The sequence below is a fragment of the Gymnoscopelus microlampas genome (genome assembly GCF_963454915.1).
Source record: "Gymnoscopelus microlampas genome assembly, chromosome: 10".
Classification (NCBI taxonomy): domain Eukaryota; kingdom Metazoa; phylum Chordata; class Actinopteri; order Myctophiformes; family Myctophidae; genus Gymnoscopelus; species Gymnoscopelus microlampas.
The window spans coordinates 17,475,449-17,501,725 of NC_139947.1; the positions used below are offsets into that span (position 1 = coordinate 17,475,449).

The window sequence follows — 26,277 nt, forward strand, 5'->3', positions numbered from 1 at the left end:
GCACATGTGGACAAATGACCAAATGACCACCCCAACGGAGCTGCTCACGGGGCATTCCCGGGGACCACCCACTCCTGGTGCTCCAGAACGGATGCAAAAGTGGTGGCGCCCCCAGTGGAGGACCCCCTGCCACTGCAGCTCACATAAAATGCCGTAACTCGGGCTAGGAGCGTCCGGGAGAGCCGCGGCCGGTACCTATTCGTCCGCCAAGGCAACGCGGACACCCCACCCCTAATTTCTCACATGGCCCTCTTCTAGCGCCACCTTCAGGCCGCTTTTCACAACACATTTTTGCCCACTACTCCTACAGTTTTGCCCCTAAAAACACGCAAATTGCTACACACTACACAGTATGTGTACACTCATGTCATCAACATGCCTGCCACCACATTTCTTAGACCACCAAACAAAACTATACATTGCCCACACAACTAGGAACCAATCGCCGTTACAGCCCTCTTCTGTATACATGTGACCTACGGTCGCTTATCTCCCGATTAGGGAGTCTTACTGGTATGTAATGTGTGGTGGTGTTGTTGTTGTTGTTGTAATTGTCAAGCTGGCAGTGTAGTAAGTCCTATGTGTGACATGCTTAATGTGAAAACGTGAGTAGATACCTGTGGCCTCTGCCGTCTCCAAAGAGCGTCTCTGTGCCGCTGTCTGCCGCTGTTTCTCCAGCCGTTGAGCTGTGAAGAGAAGAGAGTTGGATGTGAGGTTGTTGAATGAGCAGCAATGATATACATGTAATATGTAATGTGTGGTGGTGTTGTTGTTGTTGTTGTAATTGTCAAGCTGGCAGTGTAGTAAGTCCTACAGTATGTGTGACATGCTCAATGTGAAAACGTGAGTAGATACCTGTGGCCTCTGCCGTCTCCAAAGAGCATCTCTGTGCCGCTGTCTGCCGCCGCTTCTCCAGCCGTTGAGCTGTGAAGCGAAGAGAGGTGGATGTGAGGTAGTTGAATGGGCAGTGGTGCTCCATGTAAGAAATGTAAGAGCTAATGTGTGGTGGTGTTTGTGTCGTGGTGGTGTTTCTGCCGTCTCCAATGAGCGTTTCTGTCGCAATGTCTGCCGTTGTTTTTCCAGCCGTTGTTGCTTTGTCTGTGGCGTTGTTTGAATAGGATGGGCTGAGAAGGGAATATATGGCAGAGGTTATGTGTGGTGGGTGCTTGTGGAGGCTGCACTGAGCAGAGGAATGACGTTAGTGGTGTGTAAGTCGACAGAGAATTGCATACACACGTGCAGGCAGAATGTAATGCAGCTGAAGGTGTGTTGCTTCCATTGATGTGTGAAAAGAGGAGCACGTAAGCAGAGGTTTTTGAATGAACAGCATTGATATACATGTAATGTGTGGTGGTGGTGTTGTTGTTCTAATTGGCACGCTGGCAGTGTAGTAAATCCTATGTGTGACAGCATTAATGGGAAAACATGGGTAGATACCTGTGGCCTCTGACGTCTCCAAAGAGCGTCTCTGTGCCGCTTTCTGGCGCTGAGCTGTGAAGTGTTGAGCTGAGAAGGGAAGGTAGTTGGATGTGTGGTACTTGAAGGAACAGCAATGGTAGACATGGAATATGTAATATTTGGTGGTGTTGTGGTGTGGATGTTGTTCTTGTGAATATGTCAGTTTAGTGAATTGTATGTTTTACAGGGGTAATGCGAAAAGATGAGTAGTTACCTGTGGCCTCTGCCGTGTCCAATGAGCGTGTGTGAGCTGTTCTGTGCCGTTGTTTCTCCAGCCGTTGAGCTGAGAAGTGAGGTGAAGAGAGTTGGATGTGAGGTTGTTGAATGAGCAGCAATGATATACATGTAATATGTGTGTTGTTGTTGTTGTAATAGTCAAGCTGGCAGTGTAGTAAGTCCTATGTGTGACAGGGTTAATGGGAAAACATGAGTAGATACCTGTGGCCTCTGCCGTCTCCAAAGAGCGTCTCTGTGCCGCTGTCTGCCGCCGTTTCTCCAGCCGTTGAGCTGTGAAGCGAAGAGAGGTGGATGTGAGGTAGTTGAATGGGCAGTGGTGCTCCATGTAAGAAATGTAAGAGCTAATGTGTGGTGGTGTTTGTGTGTTGATGGAGTGAAGTAGTTACCTCTGGCCTCTGCCGTCTCCAAAGAGCGTCTCTGTGCCGCTGTCTGCCGCTGTTTCTCCAGCCGTTGAGCTGTGAAGAGAAGAGAGTTGGATGTGAGGTTGTTGAATGAGCAGCAATGATATACATGTAATATGTAATGTGTGGTGGTGTTGTTGTTGTTGTTGTAATTGTCAAGCTGGCAGTGTAGTAAGTCCTATGTGTGACATGCTCAATGTGAAAACGTGAGTAGATACCTGTGGCCTCTGCCGTCTCCAAAGAGCGTCTCTGTGCCGCTGTCTGCCGCCGCTTCTCCAGCCGTTGAGCTGTGAAGAGAAGAGAGGTGGATGTAAGGTAGTTGAATGGGCAGTGGTGCTCCATGTAAGAAATGTAAGAGCTAATGTGTGGTGGTGTTTCTGCCGTCTCCAATGAGCGTTTCTGTCGCAATGTCTGCCGTTGTTTTTCCAGCCGTTGTTGCTTTGTCTGTGGCGTTGTTTGAATAGGATGGGCTGAGAAGGGAATATATGGCAGAGGTTATGTGTGGTGGGTGCTTGTGGAGGCTGCACTGAGCAGAGGAATGACGTTAGTGGTGTGTATGTCGACAGAGAATTGCATACACACGTGCAGGCAGAATGTAATGCAGCTGAAGGTGTGTTGCTTCCATTGATGTGTGAAAAGAGGAGCACGTAAGCAGAGGTTTTTGAATGAACAGCATTGATATACATGTAATGTGTGGTGGTGGTGGTGTTGTTGTAATTGGCACGCTGGCAGTGTAGTAAATCCTATGTGTGACAGGATTAATGGGAAAACATGGGTAGATACCTGTGGCCTCTGACGTCTCCAAAGAGCGTCTCTGTGCCGCTGTCTGGCGCTGAGCTGTGAAGTGTTGAGCTGAGAAGGGAAGGTAGTTGGATGTGTGGTACTTGAAGGAACAGCAATGGTAGACATGGAATATGTAATATTTGGTGGTGTTGTGGTGTGGATGTTGTTCTTGTGAATATGTCAGTTTAGTGAATTGTATGTTTTACAGGGGTAATGCGAAAAGATGAGTAGTTACCTGTGGCCTCTGCCGTGTCCAATGAGCGTGTGTGAGCTGTTCTGTGCCGTTGTTTCTCCAGCCGTTGAGCTGAGAAGTGAGGTGAAGAGAGTTGGATGTGAGGTTGTTGAATGAGCAGCAATGATATACATGTAATATGTGTGTTGTTGTTGTTGTAATAGTCAAGCTGGCAGTGTAGTAAGTCCTATGTGTGACAGGGTTAATGGGAAAACATGAGTAGATACCTGTGGCCTCTGCCGTCTCCAAAGAGCGTCTCTGTGCCGCTGTCTGCTGCCGTTTCTCCAGCCGTTGAGCTGTGAAGCGAAGAGAGGTGGATGTGAGGTAGTTGAATGGGCAGTGGTGCTCCATGTAAGAAATGTAAGAGCTAATGTGTGGTGGTGTTTGTGTGTTGATGGAGTGAAGTAGTTACCTCTGGCCTCTGCCGTCTCCAGCCGTTGTTGCTTTGTCTGTGGCGTTGTTTGAAGAGGTTGGGCTGAGAAGGGAATATATGTCAGGAGTTATGTGTGGTGGGTGCTTCTGGAGGCTGCACTGAGCAGAGGAATGACGTTAGTGGTGTGTGTCTCGACAGAGAATTGCATACAAACGTGCAGGCAGAATGTAATGCACCTGAAGGCGTGTTGCTTCCATTGCTGTTTGAAATGAGACACACACATAAGCAGAGACACACACACACACACACACACACACACAGACAGACAGACAGACAGACAGACAGACAGACAGACAGACAGACAGACAGACAGACAGACAGACACACACACACACACACACACACACGTGAAATTGTGTGTGGCGGGGGGTGCACAGAAAAGGGAAAAAATCACACCCTGTGTGAAGGAAGCGGTGCCTTTGATGAGCTTATTTAATTGGGCTATATATGAACTAGAGAAACAATGTTAAATCCCTGTAAATTCATTTCAAGGCTACTGAACAGCGCCACTGGAAGCAAATCACACCCAGGTGTTAGGTGGTGCAGGTATATAGCAGTGGGGCCAAATGCATTCCAAGGTGAGTGGCAAAAAGTGATCTGTCATAGCTGACAGGGTGGGTACCCAAAAGCAGACACAGAGACAGGGAAGTGGTGGCAAACAATTGTTGTCTTTAACTAATATTTTTGTGGTGTCGGTGCTGTTGTAGTGTGAGGCCTGGTGGAGGCAGGGTACTGTTGTGACTGCCTTGACTCTTAATTGACAATGATTGACACCTGGCATAGGCAACCCCTCAGCTCATCATAGAGATCTTGCACCTGTGTGTGATTCATGGTGGGGAGTGTGGGGAGTTCTGTGTGTGTCTGTGTGTGTGCGCATGCACGTGTGCAGGTCTGGCTCGCATGTTTTCTTGCTTGTGTGTGTGTGTTCACGGTGCGCCTTCACGGTGTCTTGAAGTGGCGCATGTGTTGCAACGGTGCGCCTCGCAGGTCTGCATGTTACGTGTGTGTGTGTGTGTGTGTGTGTGTGTGTGTGTGCACGCACGTGTGCAGTGCTGGCTTGTGTGTGTGTGTGTGCATGTCTTTAAGTGGCACATGTGTTGCAACGGTGCGCCTCGCAGGACCGCATGTTACGTGTGTGTGTGTGTGTGTGTGTGTGTGTGTGTGTGTGTGTGTGTGTGTGTGTGCGTGTGCGTGAGCACGAGCACATGTGCAGTACTGGCTTGTGTGTGTGCATGTCTTTAAGTGGTGCATGTGTTGCAATGGTGCGCCTTGCAGGACCGCATGTTACGCGCGTGTGTGCAGTGCTGGGTTGTGTGTGTGTGTGTGTGTGTGTGTGTGTGTGTGTGTGTGTGTGTGTGTGTGTGTGTGTGTGTGTGTGCGTGCGTGTGTGTGTGGATGTCTTGAAGTGGCGCATGTGTTGCATCTTTGCCGTGCTCGCACGGACCAACACACACGGTCAAATGTAGAGCGGCTGGCACCGCTAAAAAGCAACACAAAGCTCTAGTGGCTGGAAGCTGCAATAAAGGGCGCTGGTCCATGCTTACGTTGGTGTTTTGAAGGTGATTGTGTTTGAATGGAAGATGCAAGTAGTATGCTGCACTACACCTACTATGCTGTTCGTGACGTACATGAAGTTATGGACAATGACATAGTCATGTGAGTGTGCTAATGGATTTAGGCTGCGTTGTGTGAAACACAATGTGTTGGAAAAATGGGTGAATAAGAAGAGAACCAATGTAGGCTATGTGCTGGTCGTTGTGTTTTTTGTTAGATTGAGTGAATATGTTATTAGGCAGAAATGTAAGAAATGTCATGCACATGGCTACGCATGGAATGACAAACGCGATGCTTCAATGGAGGAGGGACAACAGATAAGCGCAGAGTCAGACACACACGCGCAGACACACACGTACAGAGTGAAACAGGTTGAATTTGAGTTGTACATTACCTGATGTGTCTGGCGTTTGCATCATGTCATTGCAATATATTGCACTGCCATTCATCTCCGTCTTGGGTTCAGTGGAGTGCTGCATTGTACATTAATGGCAACGTTATGGCATACACCTAAATACCTTAGTTGACCCATGGGCATGACCCTTGGGCCATTTTAATTGTCACAATCTCTACAATCACAGACATCTGGGTGACGAGCCTACTCACAGTCACATAATCCCTCCTTTCAATGTGATGTTTTTGAATCATAAAGGGAATGGCAGCCACACTCTCGTTGCTTTGCTGAATGTAACGCCCACACACATCCATGCATAACTCCGGGCCGTTACAACACGCAGCACCTGTGCACACATTACCGCACCCACAATAGCAAAATGACTTTGGTCACGCCTCCACATTGTACATTCACTAATAACACCTGACGTAAACTACGACGTGCGAGCCGTGCTGGCGATCACGACCAAGGACAACTTGTTTCAACACTCACCACCGGGAATGTTGATAAAGGCAAAGGCCCAGCGAAAAAACGCACGGCAGGTCGCCCTGCTGGTCCCAGTGCTGCTGCCAAAAAGAATAAAAGTACTCCGTCTGAGTCATCGTCCGGCAAAGCTAACAACGTTTCATTGTGTCTACACTGCTAAGACTTAAAGAATCAATCGATCATCAGGATCAACGCTCTTGAAAATAGCAGCAAAAATCCAGGATCTTCCGGTTCGTCTACGGCAACTGCAGGTTTTTTCAAGCGGCAACTACAGGGTTTCCCCCAGCGGCAACTGCAGGTCCTCCAGCAGCCGCTAGTACCACGCCATCCCAGATCCAATCTGATAGGCCTAATGGTTCGAGTGTTGTCACCGTGTCACCACGCGAAACCTGGGAACAGCGTTCCGGCCCCTGTCACAGGCTCTCCTTTCCTCTTTCCTGCTACTGCCATCACTGAGAGCCTCATTTGTGAGGTGTACCCCTAGCGCAGAGAAGAATTGGACACATGGCCATTATAGCTGATCTGGCTTTATCGTATGGCGGGTCCTCATTTTACGATCATAAGTCATTTTCATCCAAAGCTGCCATGCACATCCAAAAGTTTAACCAGCGCTTGGATTGGTCCGTGGTTGACTTGTCACTCATCAGTAGACACTTCACTGGCCATAGATTCCTATGCAGCTCCATTTGCGGTTCTTTCATCCATTCAGCTAATTTATGCCTCAAAACCGTGGTTAAACGCTTCAGCAGCAGCCTGGCAAATACGACATGACAAATTCTGAATGGCAACCGAAGAAACAGGTGTGGTATATGCTGGGAAACCACACTCCCATATGCAATGATTTTAATGAGTGTATGCACATTCAAATTCTGTAAATATATTACAGAATTTATCTCTAGTATGATCGATCCCCTGATCGTTGCTAATCATGGGGGCATCGCGACCCCCCGTTGGCTATTCATAGGCTGTTGAAAATAGCATGTCTTGCCAAAAATGCATGCAAAAGAAGTCGTTTTCCCATATAAGTTAACCAGGAAGTGAACAAAAAATCCCTAGAAACGTCCAAAGACGTTGGCGGTCTGGGCTTTGGATTTACAAACGTCCAAAGACGTCGTTGGCAGGGAAGAGTTAAAGGAGGAGTTCACCCAAAAAATGACTTATTTTCTATCAATTGCACACCCCATGAAGCCTTGAATTCATAGATTTATTTTTGTTTTTGTGGCATTCCTAAGCCAATAATTTGATGACCATGTGTGTATCCGGTAGGAGACACAAATAATCTACTTTGTGTCTCCTACCGGATACATTAGCTGGTAGGAGACGGGAATCAAATTATTGGCTTAGGAATGCCACATTCCTAAGCCAATGCCATCTTCCGGTGTCACCAGGGGGTCAGTCCCTACAGAATCTTCTCGCATGAACACGAGGATTCTGAGCGACAGAGCGCTCTGGCGGTCATTCGGGACTCATAGAACCGTAGTTACATACGTAACTATCGTTCTATTTCGTCCCTGCTAACCGCCAGAGGCGGTGCTTAAAGCACTGAATGACTCATACCAAACGAGTCGCGAGGAATCCTGGTCACAAACCTTAGACGGAAGAACCGGACTCTGGCAAGAGGACCACGCCCAGTGGATGGGGAGTGGCAACATTCACCTAAAATCTAGAGAATGTGCCCGGTGATGCCCATGAGGCAGCGGCACAGATGTCCTCCAAGGATACCCCTCTCAGGGCGGCCCATGACGTGGAGACGCTCCTGGTGGAGTGGCACTGTATGCCAGGTGGGATGGGACAGCCACTCGCCCCATAGGCGTGGCTGATTGTGTCCACAACCCAGTGGGACAGGCGCTGCTTGGAAAGCGCGCCCCCTCTGTTAGGGCCGCCGTGACAGAGGAACAGCTGTTCGGACCGCCGAGTATGGGCGGTTGCTCTGATATAAGCCCTCAGGGCCCGGACTGGGCACAGCAGCTCCATCCTGTTCCTGTCGGACCTCTCCCCCGGCGGAGGGTTGAACCGGGCCAGCCTTATGGGCTGGTTGAGGTGCGCCATAGGGTGTCACCTGACCCGTCTGAGTTCCACCTCAGACTGGACTCGCTAACGGACAGGGCATGCAGCTCCCCGACGCGCTTCGCCGAAGTAATCGCCAGGAGGAATGCGGTCTTAAGAGAGACCCACTTCAGCCCTGCCTGCGCCAAAGGCTCAAAGGGAGGCCCGCATAGGGCATCCAATACAGTGGTCAGGTCCCATGCTGGGGCTCTCGGAGGATGTAGCCTCCGAGCCCCCCTCAGGAAGAGGGACACCAGACTGTGGCTCCCTACAGTGGCATTGTCTATTCTAGTGCGTCAGCTCGAAATGGCTGCCATATAGACCTTTAGGGTCGAGGGAGATCGGCTCTTACCCAGGAGGGACTGTAGAAACTCCAAGATGGTAGGTATGGAGCAGTGCACTGGGTCTTCGTTCCGACCGCTACACCAGTCGGAAAACAGCTTCCACCTGTTGTCATATTGTAGCCTGGCGCTCTAGCGTTTAAGATGGTGTGCCTGACCGGCCCTGCACAGCGGCTCAGCAGCGGTTCGGGCCCTCCAGTAGCCAGACACACAGTTGAAGCCGTCGAGGATCGGGATGCAGGATCCGACCTCCTAGCTGTGAGAGCAGGTCTGTCCTGTCGGGGAGGCGCCATGGCGCCCCGCGGCAAAGCTTGTGGAGCAGGGAGAACCACGTCCTCCCCGGCCAGAAGGGGGCCACCAGCAGTATGGTGTGACCCTCCAGCATGACTCTCTGAAGGATCTGACGTATCAGAGGAAGAGGCGGAAAAGCGTATAGGAGCGCCTCCGGCCAAGGGTGCGCCAGCGCATCCTGACCCAGAGGGCTGGACGTCTCCGCCAGGGGGATTTACAATCATTATAATCAGGCATGCAAACAGCCCCAAGGTGAAAAAGGTGACAACATGTTGTTGTTTTTTCGGGTCAGGTGTCACACTATTGCCCTATTTGGATTCAAAACGGCTATTGTAGCTGAAAAGCTACAAGTTTGCATGTCTGAATAATGCAAAAACAGAATTATTTGTTTGCATTTGCTTTTTTTCTCGCCCATATATTTTCATAATAAAAAAAGTGCGTATCGTATCGAAATCGTATCGAAGTTGTGAGCCAAATATCGTATCGTATCGTTTGGTGAAATTAGTGTATCGGCACACCCCTACGTCTCCCGGTATGTACATCGCCCGAAGGCTCGTCAGACGGGGGGCTGCCCACGTAAGGAGGTCCGTGGACATCCGTAGCAGCCGAGCGGATTTGGTCCCGCCCTGGTGGTTGATATGGTACACGGTCGAGGTGTTGTCCGACCGCAACGGCTGCGACGGAAGTTAGTCTGCCCAAAAGGCTGAGGAACATGAGGAGCTGCAGCCGTCTGCCTCTCCGGAACGCGGGCAAGAGCTTCAGGATGTCGTCCACCCGGCGGGGGGATGGACATGCTGTCATGTTTGTAGTACTCAGGGCAAGCCCAATGAATGTGGTGGTCTGGGATGGCGTTAGGCAGTTCTTTACTGTATTTACCTTTAGACCCAGGCGGGCCACGTGAGACAGGAGCCGTGCTGTATCTTCGGCTGCCTGCCCCCGGGATGGTGCGCACACCAGCAAATCGTCCAGATAAGGCAGGATCTTCATTCCCTGAGATTGTAGAGGCGCCAGTGCCGCTGCCACAGACTTGGTAAAAATCACACCCTGTGTGAAGGAAGCGGTGCCTTTGATGAGTTTATTTAATTGGGCTATATATGAACTAGACATTTTAAGTGTGTCTTTAAGTGTGTCTTAGACATTTTAAGTCTGTGCAACCTTGTGTTTGAGAGGTAGGGTCGGTTCTCTACAAGCACTTCCTGGTAAAACCAGAAGTGGTCATTTTTGATGAAGTAGGATGTCTGTGGGACCACCCACCAAGTTTGAGACCTATAGCACGCTGCAAACTGGCTTTATGGCAGTTTAAATCCCAGCCAATAAGATGATGGAGGGGCGGGGCTTAAGTAAGACAGCTCGTCCCTATTGGTGGTCTAAGTCCACAAACCAAATTTGGACTTGGTGGCATGCTGCAAACTGGAGTTATGGCTGTTTATAGCCCAGCCAATAAGAATACAGAGGGGGCAGGGCTTCAGCATTTAAAGCTTGTCCCTATTGGTGGTCTAAGTCCAGATGCCAAATTTGTATTTGGTAGCATACTGCAAACTGGACTTCTGGCTGTTTAAATGCCGTGCTCAAACGGACGGACATAACATACGGACGGACATACGGACGTCAAGTGTGTGTGTGTTTGTGTGTGCGCATGTGTGCAGTATTGGCTTGCGTGTGTGTGTGTGTGTGTGTGTGTGTGTGTGTGTGTGTGTGTGTGTGTGTGTGTGTGTGTGTGTGTGTGTGTGTGTGTGTGAACTACTCCTTTAAAGTGTATGTACGTGGCCAGATCGTTTCTCAGCAGGCTCTAAAGACACTTAAGTGCATAATGAATGATCACAAAATGTTGACAGATTAAATACTCAAACTCAACCAAAATATGCAAATTTTTCCATCTCTGAATTGTAGAAAGAACAACTCCCTTCAAACCAAATGTAATCTCCTTTCTACCCCAGAGACACAGGTTTGTCATGTTTTATAAATATGGCAAGAAGGTTGACAAAATCTATCTACTACATAGCATTTTATTGTATTTGTACATTTTATAGTAACAAAAACAACTTAATTTATGGTGTTTAAGAAAGAAAGAAAAACGTACGTCCAGGTGGTCTTTAACTTCAACGAAGTTCACTGGAGAAGACATCTCCACCTGCTGGCTGGACACTATACAAACTGGACTGGAATAGAAAGAAATGTGATGCGACATGGGTTGTAGATAAAGATTCAATGTATATCAGAGTTAACAGAGCAGGACCCAAAATAACATCCCCAAGCTTCAAAAGTGTTGAACTTTGGTAGAACCTTGGATTGTATAGCTGCCTGTGCATGATGGAAGCCCAAATATTGTCCATCTTCATATTGATCCCTGATCATAATTTTGATGCACCAGGGTTTATATTCTTGTACTGTTAATTACGGCAGCTGTAAGTTCCCCCTCTCTCTTGATATCAGTCATGTTAACAGTCAGTCGGTTCTATGTTAAAGGTAGTAGAGGCTAGGTTAGTCAGATGATTGGTGCTACCACAGAGAGAAGAGATGGTTTCCCAGAGCGCTGTTCAGAAGTATCATGTTTATTGTTTTAATAGAGTGACTACTATGGTGAGAAGTGTAGGCCCGTCCTGTTATCAAATATATCCACATATATCTACATATTTGTGGGGCACTGCAAACTCTTTAGAGAACTTTCCCACCTAATTAACCATAGAAAATATCCATATCAAAATATATTTCAATTAAGCTGCTAGCATATTTTGAGATGTGTTGTGATATTTTTTTTTAAACAAAATCATGTTATTTTATGGTGCAGTTATGGGCAAAATGTGCTTTTGGAAGTAGCAATGAGGGGCAAAAAACACAAAGTTTTAAATATTTGTGAATGATGACACACGAGAGAGAGAGAGAGAGAGAGAGAGAGAGAGAGAGAGAGAGAGAGAGAGAGAGAGAGAGAGAGAGTCTTACTAGAAACAGTCCTGGCTGGCACTGGAGAACTAATCTTCACCTGCAAGCTGGACTTCCCAGACTGGTCTGGAATGAAAGAATAGAATAATTAATTTAATAATAAGGACTTTGATTTGACATGGATGTAGGTGTGTGTGTTTGTGTGTGTAACCTTCATTTGTGGGATGAGCAGCACAGCTGAGCACATGCGGCCATGAAAAATGAGACAGGTACATGTCTCCCCATAGGAGGACTCCTATGTCTCCCCATAGGAGTCCCCTCTAACAGAGGTGTTATAGTGGCTCCCTATGGGGAGACACAGAATCTAGGCTACCTGCGTATACGTATAGTAGATGTCCATTACCTTTAAAATGATCCCATATCTTAATTATTTGAGCAACAGGGGTGCAATGATACATATTCAAACATCAACTGACGAGGGTGTTGTTTGATAATCCTAGTATTTACAAAAACGAGAACCCGCAATACCAGTTTGAAAGCTCATCACACATCAAGCCACTGCATCAGGGTTAATAATAATATCATTGCACAACGCAAAAAAATGACATCTCACTTATGAATGTTAATTGCGGCAGCTTTAAGTTCTCCCTCCTTCTTGATGTTGACAATATACATGTAACCCAGGTCACAACTGAATTAAATTAAATTAAAAGCTTGTTTACCCATGGTTTAAGAGGGGCCGGACATAATTGTAACATCCGATCCGTGGCCATGGGGTAAGCACTTAATCTGAACGTTTATGTAGATGTAACGGACGCCAAAGTGCAAAGACTATTTTGAACTAACTCTAAAACGGTCATTTCATTATGACCGTTTTGATCCAATAGGCTAACACATTACCTGCCACATGCCCTTTCCGTCTCGGATAAAATAATTTCCTTTTTTTCCCGCAAAATTGTTGCAGGATGCCTTGCAAAGAACAGTAAAGAAGAGAGGTAGCTGCTAGCCGATTAGCTGTGTGTGTGTGTGTGTATTCTCTAGGCGTGGGCGCCATACGAGCTCGGCGCGTGCGCACTGCGCAGTAGAAGGCGAGCCTTTTGGGCATGCGCGTACAGAGCAAAATATTGGAAGTTTGGGAACGTCTCTCTCTCTCTCTCTCTCTCTCTCTCTCTCTCGCTCTCTCTGTCTCTGTGAGGCTGAGGAGAACGGTATTTGTTTCATATTCTTTATGTAAGTAATTGACAAATAAAGTGATTCTTGATTCTCTCGCAAACACGTGACTCTTTTAGCTTAAAGGTAGGGTAAGTGCTTTAGGGGTTAAAACAAAAACGTGTTTTGTTTTGTTTTGTTTTGAACTTTAATGTCATACAAATGATATACACAGCAGAACAAAACTATGATACATCCTGAATAGTATTGAGAATATAAAAATACCAATATTCATTATATAAATAGAATCTAAACAAAATTTAGATAAATGCATAGTGAATAATATTGCACATCTAAATACAATTAAATGTTTGATTATTATCAATATTAAAATGTGCACATCCCTGCCATGTTAAGTGATCAGATGAGAGGGCTGTGAACGCTTTTGAGATGTTCAAGTGGGCCTGATGCAGAAAAGGCTGGGAACCACTGGTCTATAACATTGTAATATGTTAAGAATAAGAATCCTTTAGTACAGTATGTCCCTTCCTCTCATTGCATGGTGCTGTTTGCTACTCACACACCACCCCATTCACATCCAGACCAGGGAGAAAGATGGAGACAGACAATGAATGTGTATCAGAGAGAGGGAGGAAGACATTAGAGACGATGAACAACTGCTAATCACATGCCGACGTGCTACTCTTTCAGGGCTCTAGGTCTAAATGTAACTTCATACATCACCTTTCTACTTGTCTGATTCATTGATTGATGTAGGCCTACTTTATTTATTAAGACATGAGAACAACAGTACATGGAAGTACAAATTCAAGTCTCTTGCAGTTGGAGCTAAGAAGTTAGCTTACTCTACATCTGCATTTTAATCTGCTTATAACACAGTATAATTACAGTTGTAAGAACTCATAAATCCTTGTAATTCTTTATGACCATCAGCTTTACTTATACAGTATTATAATACTTCATAATTACTGGACAGTTACAGACATCGTTTTTTGGCAATTATGGATCACTAGTGTATTATAATATTCATACAACAGGACAACAGTCATACAGACACAAAAGCATAAAAACATAAATGGAACCATGACAGAGGTCAGTGCCAAAACAAACCTCTTGGAAATAATGCTCCGATTCCATGGAAAGAAACGTCATGATTATTTTAATTCAACATGCATGTTTAGGCACACTGTAGGCAATAGATATCAATATTTCTATACTTTTAATAACCCCGAGCAGTGATTTGGATGTATTAATGTGACTGACATATATGTTCATCTCACAGCACTGACTGTGTCTGGGTTCTGTTCTTCCTGCTGTTGAACTCAGATAAGAATATCACAAACACTTGATTAACCACTTATTGCACTGTAGCCTACTTGGTGCGCTCTTTTTTTTGGATCTACACCTAATCTCTTCTCTGGAAATGGCCAATATACAGACTCACAAGCTTGCTCCTGTGCTTGTAGATCTGTTATTTTCCCAGAATAGGGAAAATGTTTGAAAACATTTTCGTTAACTGAAATAAAAAGAAACTAGAAGAAAAAAAAAAACGATAACTGAATTAGAAGGGGAACAAAATCTAAACGAACTAAAAGTAAACTAAAATGTGTTTACATGCAGACAAACAAAGATTATAATAATATGAAAAACTCTAATTAGCATCATATATTCAATAGAATACATATTTAAATTAATTCTAACAAACCCTTCTGCTGTCCAAAGTTTAGATGACGGCAAATTTAAACTTGATGAATTGTATCTCTATGTTATTGGTTACAATTTATCAGTAGCTGAATTAGAATTAGAAGGGGAATAAAATCTAAACGAACTAAAAGTAAACTAAACTGTGTTTACATGCAGACAAACAAAGATTATAATCTCTAATATCTCTATGTTATTGGTTACAATTTATCAGTAGGCGTAATATAGGTGTTTCAAGCTAGGATATGGGATTTCATCATGGCTGCCCGATTGGGGTCAATTGTAACATTGTGTTAACAATGCAAGCAGATTTTTTTTGTCTGTGATTACATACCTTTATGTTAGAAAATGAACATATTTCACAAAATTATGAAGTAAAGATACATTTAAATAAAACAAAATCTAATTAAGATTAGAATGCTTTTCATTATGAGAGAGAGAGAGAGACTTCTTAGTGGGTTATTACTTTACTTGTACAGCACATTTCATACACAGGGGAAACATATCACAAGATACATAATATACAAATGTAATTTTAATGTTGCTTTTTGTTCAACAGACAAAACAAAACCAAACAACTATGGTGGCTGAAAATATTACTCAAACATTATTCTTCAGGCGAAGTTTAGAAGCCCAAAGGCTTGTACATAACTTCCCTATGGTTACACATAGAATTAAAATAATGTGAAAAATGTGTATCCTATATTAAGATTGATTGGCTAATGGGAGGGTGGGCGGACAGACCACGCCATCACGCTCGTGTCACTATGACTCAGCCATAACCATATAAGGAGTTCCAAATGCAACTACACCCAAATATGGAGTGTGTTGTCTAACCTTCAATGTGTAGTCATGGCATCAGGCACAAACAAATCAGTCAGCTCCATATACACGTCTTCACACTCATGTCACTATGACTCAGCTATAATCAAATAAGGAGTTCCCAATGCAGCTACGCCCAAATATGGAATGTGTTGTCTAACCTCAATGTGTCGTCATGACATCAGGCGCAAACAAATCAGTCAGAATCATGGAGCTCTAAAACAACCTCCATATATGGGTATATGATGCAGGGCCGGCACGTCCATACAGGCGACCTAGGCGGCCGCCTAGAGCGGCAGTTTGGAGGCGGAAAAAAAAGTCGGGAAAAACATAATAATAATGATAATAAATTGGTAAAATCAGAATTAAATAACATAACCCTAACCTAACCCCGAACCTAAAACCGAAATAAAGTAGCCAAAAACGTATCATGCTGATATGATGACACCAGGGATCTCCATGTATGGGCATTAAAGCGACAAAGACTGACGGATACAAAGATAGATCTATCTATCTATCTATCTATCTATATATATGGGCATAACGGTTGGATCAGCGGTGCAGCGCTATGCGGCCCAAACTCTTTGGCCTCTAGTACATAAAACTATCTAGAAAACTATCAAGAGGCATAGATGCAAATATACCTACTACATGCCTACATAATTATATTGTTTGTTTGTCCCTACAGACGAGTTTGGAGTGGTGTGATGTATTAGTGGGTCTTGTAACATTGTAAACACATTAATAGCAATCTGATGTTGACAGATATATGTGATGCTGATAGGTAACCCAGCAGTCCTTGCATGGAGTGGAATTATATGTTTTGCAAGTTTGGAGTGCTATGATGGATTAGTGGGTCTTGGAACATTGTAAACATTAATAGCAATCCAGGTAATGTCTATTTATCAAAGTTCATGTATGATTTGTTGATGTTTGAGCACATCCATGTACCAATAATGAATACGTTGTTTGCTGCTACATGTTACATGTGATGCAGATGAGAACCCAGCAGTCCTGGCTTGATATTGAATTAAGTGGAAGTTTTTCTCATGTAATGAAAAGATAAGGCATCACTATAGAGACAGTCATGGACTTAAACTGAGATATTAAGCTGTAATGAAAGACAAAATGAACAAAGGTGCATAAAATTAAGTTATTCGTTTCACCAAATAAAAGATTTGTTGTTCTTTCAGATTTCCCATTGTCTTGCAGATTGTCATTGTCTCCAGTCCATAACCAAAACAAATTCAGCTCACGCTTCAATGAATCATGATTAAAGGCCCCTCGGCTAAGCTTCATCATAATGAAGATGATGACATTTAGTGAGGACTTTGGTTGTTATAATTGGTCTGTCTTAAATGTTCAAGGAATTCCAAGACATTGTGTTATGTATCTTACAGTATGGCATATTTTGAGGTGGGACTTTGCATGAAAGCTTTTCCAAATATGGTTCATGGTTGTAAGGTTCGTCCTGTTTAGTTGCACTGATGAGTCCTAAAATTTTGTTTCCATCTAAACATTTTTCCACATTGTTTGCATTTAAAAGGTTTCTCTCCTGTATGGTTACGCCGATGAAGTTTTAATTCTGGACAGGATGCAAAACTCTTTCCGCATACACATTTAAATGGCTTCGCTCCAATGTGAGTATGGCAACGGCGAGTATGATAATTTAGGCTCGCAAGAACACGGAAACTTTTTCCACACAAGTCACAGTGGTAGGGTTTCTCTCCGGTGTGAATTCTTTTGTGACTCTCTAAGCTCCCAGCAGCACTGAAACACTTTCCACATTGGTCACAGCGGTACGGTTTCTCTCCCGTGTGAATTCTTAGGTGTGTATTTAAGTAACCTTTTTGACTGAACATTTTACCACATTGATCACACTGGTAGGGTTTCGCTCCTTGATGACTTCTGAGATGCAATTGGAGAGAATATTTTATGCCAAATCTTTTATCACACAGGACACATTGGTAGGGTTTCTCTCCGGTGTGAATTCTTTTGTGTTTCTCTAAGGTCCCAGCAGTACTGAAACACTTTCCACATTGGTCACAGCGGTACGGTTTCTCTCCTGTATGAATTTTCTGGTGGGTTCTGAGCGTCCACTTAGAGACGAATCCTTTCCCACACTGATCACATTGGTAGGGTCTCACTCCTGCATGAATTTGCATCTGGTGTGCTTTTAGACTATCCTTTAGTCTGAACCATTTCCCACACTGGTGACAGTAGTAGGGTTTCGCGCCTGAAAGAGTTCTCTTGTGTTTGAAGACGTTTTTCCCACACTGGTCACGGTAGGCATGGTTCTTCACTGGTAGTTGTGGAGGATCAAGAATGAGGGGAGACAAAAAAAGAAAACATAATTCATGAAAAACATTGTTTTGAAATAACATGCAAGCTGGGTTCAATAGGGTTAACTCAGAGCTCATATGGGTCATACGGCCAAAGCTGAATATATTTTGTTTTTACCCTGAAATAAAGATTGAATTGAATTGAACAGTTCACATCCCAGTGACGGACCTCTGACGTCATGCTCATGTCACCGTGACTCATCTATAACCATATAAGGAGTTCCAAATGCAGCTACGCCCAAATATGGAGTGTGTTGTCTAACCTCAGTTGTGTCGTCATGGCATCAGGTGCAAACAAATCAGTCAGCTCCATATACTATATAATAGGGGGCATTCCCATATATGGGCACATTCTGATGACAGATACAGAGATTGCCTGGACCCCTTGCAATTTGCACCTTATTGGACCTTCTATTATCACACCTGGAAGTTAGCAAGACACATGCTAGGCTGCTTTCTGTTGACTTCTCATCAGCCTTTAACACCCTTCAGCCACACATACTAGTTGAAAAATGAGTTAACAACTTTGGCTTAAGGCCCGTTCAAAGTCTCTAGATGGGTCTGAAACGTGCGTCAGGGGGTGAGGGATTCCGTCCGTTCTTTACGGACACATGCATGGTCGCTCACTTATTTAGGGGCTATTTTATTTATTTTAAAGCGTACAGGCGTAATACACCTATTCATCCACTAGATGGCAGTTGCGAGATTATGTATACCGTACCATAATGTTGCCATGTCTGCTTATTATAAGCGACTTTGGGCTTATTTTTCTGTAAAGTTGCTTGTAAACAAACAAGCATTTTTGTATTGGTGGTTGCGGTTTTGTTTGGGCTTGTTTCTAAAGTATAGTTGCTTATTTGGACCAATTATTATTTAAACCAGTGATTCTCAAACATATATTGTAGATCTGCTATATCCTAGTCGATTCTATTGGGCTTGTTTTCATAGACCTGGTTGCTTATTTCTCTCACAAAACCTGGCAACAGCACAGCTAACAACATGAAGCTACCATTGTAGCATCTAGCCGAAACAACCCAATAAAAGACACAAACTAGTCCACAACAATGGTTGTCCCCTACTGCAGGGGTTTTCAACCGGTGGTCCGCGGACCACTGGTGGTCCGCGGGGGTATTGCAGGTGGTCCCTGGCCAAATTCTTTTTTTTTTTTTTTTTTTTTTTTTTAACTTTTAATAACTTACAGGAGTTCTTACTGTATTGTGTGTGTGTGTGTGTGATATGAAATGTGAGTTTACCATAATCACAGTAATCCTTAATCATATTCCATCATATTCAAACAAAATTGCTGTATTTTATTACTCTCCGCCAGGAGAGTATTGTTTTCACTTTCTAAATATGACACACCAATTGGTCAAGCCTCACGTGACAATACGGTGAAATACTGTGATCTGATTGGCTAGTGACGCATAGTGGTCTATAAATACATGGCGTCATTTTGAAAGTGTCTGCGCCACTTTCAAAATGAGGTAAGACAGGAACCATCACGAAATGGCTGAGAAATGGTGGATACTGTAACAATTAGATAGGATACATAATTGGACACTTATACAGACAGGACGGATAGAACACTTACACAGACAGGACGGATAGGACACTTACATAGACAGGACGGATAGGACACTTATACAGACAGGAGGGATAGGACACCTACACAGACAGGACGGAAGAGGACACTTACACAGACAGGACGGATAGGACACTTACATAGACAGGACGGATAGCGGCCTATAAATACATGTGTCACTTTGAAAGAGTCATAAGCCAGATTCCAATACCGAAAATCCGGCCACTCGCTCACTCCCACTCGGTCCATACGGTGACCGAGTGGGAGACACGTGACAATACTATGAAATACTGTGATCTGATTGGCTACACAGACAGGAGGGATAGGACACTTATACAGACAGGACGGATAGGACACTTATACAGATAGAACATTCCCAACACAAGTCTTCTGGCGGAGAGTTGTGCTCCGAGGAGCACTTTTTCTAGTTAGATATTATATTGATATTATAGCTATTTTCTCCAGCTCCCTGTGGTGCATGAACCCCCCACCACTATTGTGTGGGGTGGGTCTATGATGGACCCGCCACGCACAATAGTGGTGGTCCCCAGGTTGCTTTTAGTCAGGATGGTGGTCCCTGGGTCGAAATCAGTTGAAAACCCCTGCCCTACTGCACTGTGCTATATTATTTGTATGTGTGTGTTTAACTTTAGGGAATGGCTAAGTAATTAAGTACATTTACTCAAGTACTTCCACCAACGTGGGTCCCGAGGAAAACCTTTTTTCCTTATACTGCCAACGGGCGCCACTGGTACTACAGGCAACGCAGTTGAACGTACACGTCGGGCTGGCGGTGAATGTCGACTGCACGGACGGAAAAACTGGAGCCGTAAGTGACGGAGGGGGAGAAACGACAACGCAAGGAGCGCCGGCGCTCGTTACGTATCCTTACGTCCGACTTTAGAGGGTACGGGTGAATGGTAAATTGTCTGGAGAACTAACATCATCCACCGGCTCACCCCAAGGTTGTGTTCTTTCCCCACTCTTGTATATTCTGTATATCAGGGGTCTTCAACAGGGGGTCCGGGACCCCTAGGGGGTCCTCAGAGTTACTACAGGGGGTCCGCCAAATTTTTGTGTGATAGGATTTTTGTTTTTACATTAACCACTTGAACCCTAGAATCCCTTTTCTGAGGAGAACTTTAGCCAAAAATAGCAGATCTACAAGCTCACAACGCCTCGCAGCGCGTTTTTTCACACGATATAAAAAACGAACGGAGAGCTCCAGGTCTATTTTCTTTAGTCTGGATGACGAACAGTTATTGTCATCGTGTAAACTAACGATCTGAAACCCGATCGGCGAGCGGCGAAAACGTCATATCCGGATATGACATTTGGACTGTTTGAGCCTGTTTGGGGGGGGGGGGGGGGTCGATCTGCTGCTCTCTGCTGGTCGATCTGTCGTGTGTTTAAAACCGCAGCCAGACAAACTATTTGAATGTAAATAACAAAAAAAAAAGTACTTTATGAAAATACTCTGGCAGTCAAAGAGTTGACTAATATAGTTGGTTTCATCATTTTGTTTAGCCTGTTATTATAGCATTTGCATGTGTGCACGTGGGTGTTTATCATTGTACAATAAATGATATATTATATAAAATATTCAAATATTTTCAAATACAAAACATTATAAAACATTGACATTCAAGCGGGATTATAGAGGAAAATCGACAGCGCTAATGGAGACTCCTGTTACTGAACAAACACTCTATAGCAATGAGTACTATCAGAATATAGAGCTATTTAACACTTATTTTAACCAAAGAAAATCACTTATCCTATCTTTAAATATCCTCCTATAATTCGACAAAGCTCTGTGTGGGTGGTGAGCCCAAAATCTCTTCTGCCCGGTTCTCCTCAGTGGCTGGAACAATTGATCTGAATTTGCACACAGCCATTCACCATTACCATTTGCACGGAACAGCGAAGCCCGTTTTTCGCTTTCCCCAAATGTCAGCTGTTTATCAGCGTTTTTGTGTTCGCTGGCTCCCGGGTTGCCAAATCATGTGCGCATATCCCCCCACGGGTATGGTCTAGTTTCTGATAATGTTTGACATTTAGGGACATATTTATGAACAAAATCAATAGCCAAAAACAATACATAGCCAAACATTTTCCAAAATATTAGATTAATTTCAAACCTTTTCCAGGTCTGGAAAATAGTTTTTCTCATTTCAAAATATTTCCAGGAATTTCATGACTGTAGACATGGTATTTATTGATCATGGTATGTATATGATCTCAGAACAATGGGACTTATGTTCAGTATTGTTAACATTTCCTTTTGATGATGGTCGCTATAATATTGCCATACTAATTGTATAGTGAAAGTTTATTGGGTAGCAGCTACAACAGGACAGAAAAAAGAAAGAACAAAAAGCGAGCATGAAACTTACCGTTTCTATTCAACAGGAACCCGATCACCTCCTGGTGAGAAACAGTCATGGCTGGTGCTGGAGAACTCATCTTCACCTGCAGGCTGGACTGCACAGACTGGTCTGGAATGAAGGAATAGAATAGGGATGATGTGACATGGGTTGTTATGAAGGTTGAATGCAAAACAGTGAGCAGAGGGTGTCAATAAGTGTTTTACAAAGACGGGTGTCACTATTGATCACAGAATTATGATCACTTTACTGCAGTGGTTCTCAAACTGTGGGTTCTCAAATGCTTTTGTGGTCCCCAGATGATTAGCTTTTGCAACATTGTTTTCTCACAGTAAACAGTCCAACATACATTAAAAGTGTATACAGATCTGCACATTTCTGAAATGACAATTTCAGAAAAATTGTAAACCTTTTAAGAAAACCTTTTAAAGTAAACAGTACGACTGGAAAAGTCAGTTGAAAAAGGTGCACTCGGTTTCACCGACGGAGGCACGCCGCCTGAAGGTGACTTGAGCCACGAGAGGCACCGCCGGGCAAGCTAAAGCAAGCGGGTCGCCGTGCCGAGCGTTGCGAAGTCACCTCCAGTCGACTCAGCGCCGTCCGAGTTATGTACCAATAGGGACAGAATCGTAAATCATCGCCCCCCCTAGTCTCGGTGCCTCAGAGACGTTATTTCTTTTTTTGGAGGGGGCCCCGCCAAAGGGCAGCGTGGGAGGTGAACTTGAAGAAAACGAGCACTCCTTTTTCAATCATACTGTAGTGCACACACGCACACGCACACGGCCGATTCTAAAAACGGCTTCTAAATCCTGACCTAAGTTCTGAAAAACGTAACATTTTAATTCAAAAAAGAATTCCCCCTACATAATAATGTCTGTGTGTCTTTATTTTTATGAACAAAACGTACTGGCTGCTTCTATATCTTCATCGAGTGGCGTGGGTGCTGCTGCTGCCTGTGCTGTCTCATCCACTGCAGTTGCCTCCACTGCTAGAAGTCTGCTGATTTCAGCTGCTCCACAGATCCAGATCTGTGGATCCAGTTCGGGGTTTCTTCCTAATAAAAATAGCAAAATTAACAGGAAGTTAACATTTCTCCATACGTGTATGGTCTAGTTTCTATAGTTTTAATAACCCTGAACACTTGTAGGGAGACGGGTCATAAGTAACAGGGGGCAATTGTAACACTCCATAATTCCAGACAGAAATAAGTTAGAGGGATGAAACTTCTTCTGTGCATGCTCAGTAGGGTCCTCTCTCTGCCTATGGAAGAGTAGAATGATCCTTTCACCTCAGCAGAAGTTTTCAACAAAAACTGCTTTTGAGGCATAAAAGTATATTTTTGAATGTACAGTATTTTCCTTCTGCTGTCCAAAGTTTAGATGATAGCCAATTTAAACTTGATGAATTGTATCTCTATGTTATTGGTTACAAATTAACAGTAGCAGTAATATAGGTGTTTCTAGCTAGGATATGGGATTTCATCATGGCTGCCCGATTGGGTCACAATCGGGCAGCCAGCAATATACAAATGGAAATATTTTTTAATGTTGCTTTTTGTTCAACAGACAAAACCAAACCAAACAACTATGGTGGCTGAAAATATTACTCAAACATTATTCTTCAGGAGAAGTTTAGAAGCCCAAAGGCTTGTACATAACTTCCCCTATGGTTATACATAGAATCAAAATAATGTGAAAAATACTTATCCTATATCAAGATTGGCTAATGGGAGGGTGGGTGGGCGGACAGACCACGTCATCACACTCGTGTCACTATGACTCAGCCATAACCATATAAGGAGTTCCAAATGCAATTACACCCAAAGATGGAGTGTGTTGTCTAACCTCAATGTGTAGTCAAGGCATCAGGCACAAACAAATCAGTCAGCTCCATATATACACGTCTTCACGCTCATGTCACTATGACTCAGCTATAACCATATAAGGAGTTCCCAATGCAGCTACGCCCAAATATCGAGTGTGTTGTCTAACCTCAATGTGTCGTCATGATATCAAGCGCAAATCAGATATACTCATTCCAACTAACTTCTTTCTGGCTTATAAAGCACTTTCATCTGCAATACCACATTGTCCTGTTTGGCACGGGCGCTATTGAACCAGTTTGTATGCATGTTATCTCCTGGTTCTGTGTGGAAAAGGTAAAAAAAAAAAAAAATTAGTTGTAACTGAAAAAACGAGAGGGATTGTACCGAACGTGACTTCACGTTCGGGTGAAAATCAGTTTGGTCTGTTTTGAGACCAATTTACAGAAAACCCTAGATAGAAGAGACGTAGGGGAGACCAAAAACACACAAAAAAAGGAAAAGTTAAAATTCATGGTGTAGTCCCTTTAAGTAATGTAAAGTATACTAGATGTGAACATGCATGGTACATCATTATCAGACTTGTTATTCTTCAAATTATTGGACAAAACAGACAATTTTACATCGAGGTGCTCAGATGTCCCTAGTGCCCACCTATCCCTTCAAACTCACCTATAATGACATATTACTCACAGAAAATTCTCTGAACTTTGATCTCTCGCAAAAAACAAACAAAACTATAGTATGTTTGTTCACCAGTTCAATGGAATCCACTTCACAATGACCTACTCTACCTCTTTTTTTGTGACCAACTTTTTTTATTTTATCTTTTTTAAAACAAGCTTTCAGAGGTGACAGACATCACATCACATTGCTGTGTGATCAGGCAGTTCATACAGTTTTCCACAATGACCTACTCTACCTCTAATAATTATTTTGTTTGAATTTACTGGTTTAATCTTGAGATCACTTCAAACTCACCTATAATATATTACTCGCAGACAATTCTCTGAACTTTGATCTCTCGCCAAAAAAACGAACCCTAACAATGATTGAGAAAAGCTATCGAGCCGCCGCTTGCAGGCTCTGTGAGTGTATGCCACGGAGCAGAGAGCACACCTACTTGTTGCTTGCTGAAGAGAAAAAGTGTACTGAGAACAAATGTGTTGTGCCTTTTTCATACCAATGAAAAAAGTACTGATGTAGTTTTGTCGAGCTACATAGAGAAGCAATAATCTGAGATGTAGCTAGGCTACCAAAAAGCTACTGGGACACACAGTTAAGCTTGTGGCTAAACTTATAGCATAGCCTAGTAGCACCAGAAGCTAAATGGAATTAGATGTAGCAGTAACATTATAGCAATCATGATTAGGCTATACTTGTATAACATTCTAATTAGTAAAAGCAGTAACAAGCAGTAGCACTATATCTGTTGGAAGCATGCAGGGCCAAGAACGCAGCGAGGCAAGCCATCGGTGCATCCAGAAGAAGTGAAGCTGCTAGTTGAAAAGCTGCACGAAACGATTGATGTTGAGCTTGTTTGAGAAAAGCTAGTGAAATAGTGAGCCGAGCTGAGCTCTCTCTCTCTGTGTGTGTGTGTGTGTGTGTGTGTGTGTGTGTGTGTGTGTGTGTGTGTGTGTGTGTGTGTGTGTGTGTGTGTGTGTGTGTGTGTGTGTGTGTGTGTGTGTGTGTGTGTGTGTGTGTGTGTGTGTGTGACCTGAACAAAGAGCATGAGAATGAGTGAGACAAGGAAGGAGGAGGAGTCCTTTTAAAAGGGACTGTCAATGAGCTCAGCTGATTGATTGGAGCAGGACTAATGAGGTGATAGGTTAAAAAAAAACTCCTATATAAGTAATAATAGGACTGGGACTTGAACATGGACTCCTGGACTGGATTAGACCCCAACACCACTACTCAGTTAACCTCAACATGTGTCTCTTAGCACTGTTGAAATCTTAGTTGTATGTTAGCGTTCGGTTAGTGAAGTTAAGTTGAAATACTCTAGTGAGAAGTTCATCCACATTGTTTAATACTTTTTGAAATAATATTATTACATGTACATACCGGTCAAGTCAATGGGTCTTGGGTCAGGCTGAAACCGTGCATCAAATTTGCAATCATACGTCATAGATATGTAATAGATGACTTAACTAGCATACATTATGTAGTATGTGTAGTACCTGACTACCTGTCACTGCTAACCCTACAGTTGGTGTGGGGAGGGAGTACTGTACACAACCACTTATCTCCTCTGATACATATAATGTTGCCAGCTGCTGCTTTTCACCTGACAGTGAAAGAGTAGTTTGTAACTGAGAGGACATAACACAGGCAGAGAATCGTGTCCTGGCCAACCAGTATCAGTCGCTATAGTGCAGTGACAGTAAGCCCTCCCTTACCAGGGTCCCACCAAAGAAGCGACCAACTGCGTCTTCTCCGCACTATTTAGTATTTGGCAGAGGGAGAGTAGCGCCCAGGATGACATAGGCAATTGGTACTGGGTCAAAAAATGGGTTACAAAATCGTGGGATAAAAATGATATATATAATTTTAAAAAAGTATGTAGGTGATAAGTGGGAATATGAAGGCAAAGTAGATGAGATTAGATAGAATATTGAATTGTTTTTGATTATAGCACCACAAGTCAAGTCAAAAGTTACGACAGAAATACACTTGTGGAATGCAATCATTATCTTAACTGTCTTGACTCAGAGATCTGTGCAAAGATCTGTTCTTCATTATTCTTTTTTATATTCATCAGCATGGATTGATTTAATTCTAACAAATCTGCCAAAAAATAATACCTTCGTGCTGTCTTTGTGTGTGGATATACTTTGCACCACTGAACTCATGATAGCTGTGAGTTTGAATGAATGACTGCATAAAAGAACTCCACAAAGAGCTTCAATTAGAAA

At 43.7% G+C, this 26,277-nt stretch overlaps 1 protein-coding gene and 1 long non-coding RNA gene across 7 annotated transcripts in view; both read right to left on the bottom strand.

The window, feature by feature from the left end:
• The window catches only part of LOC311054400 (uncharacterized protein), a 103,270-nt gene that overhangs the window by 57,211 nt on the left and 19,782 nt on the right, over positions 1-26,277 (bottom strand). For 2 of the 6 annotated variants that reach the window (XM_084070344.1, XM_084070341.1), the window contains 3 exons: positions 22,448-22,594; positions 21,550-21,651; positions 14,891-17,531 (listed from right to left, as the gene is read on the bottom strand). The exons of the other annotated variants lie outside the window; for them this stretch is intronic. In XM_084070344.1, coding sequence (XP_083926470.1) covers positions 16,705-17,531; positions 21,550-21,651; positions 22,448-22,594 — 1,076 coding nt within the window. In that variant the 3' untranslated portion in view covers positions 14,891-16,704. Of the gene's footprint in view, positions 1-14,890; positions 17,532-21,549; positions 21,652-22,447; positions 22,595-26,277 lie in introns of those variants that run through there. 6 annotated transcript variants of the gene reach the window in all.
• Positions 10,748-12,545, bottom strand: LOC311054042. Its single transcript, XR_014601710.1, has 3 exons — positions 12,437-12,545; positions 11,597-11,662; positions 10,748-10,815 (listed from the first exon to the last, which is right to left on the bottom strand). It is a non-coding gene; the product is annotated as an uncharacterized lncRNA (long non-coding RNA).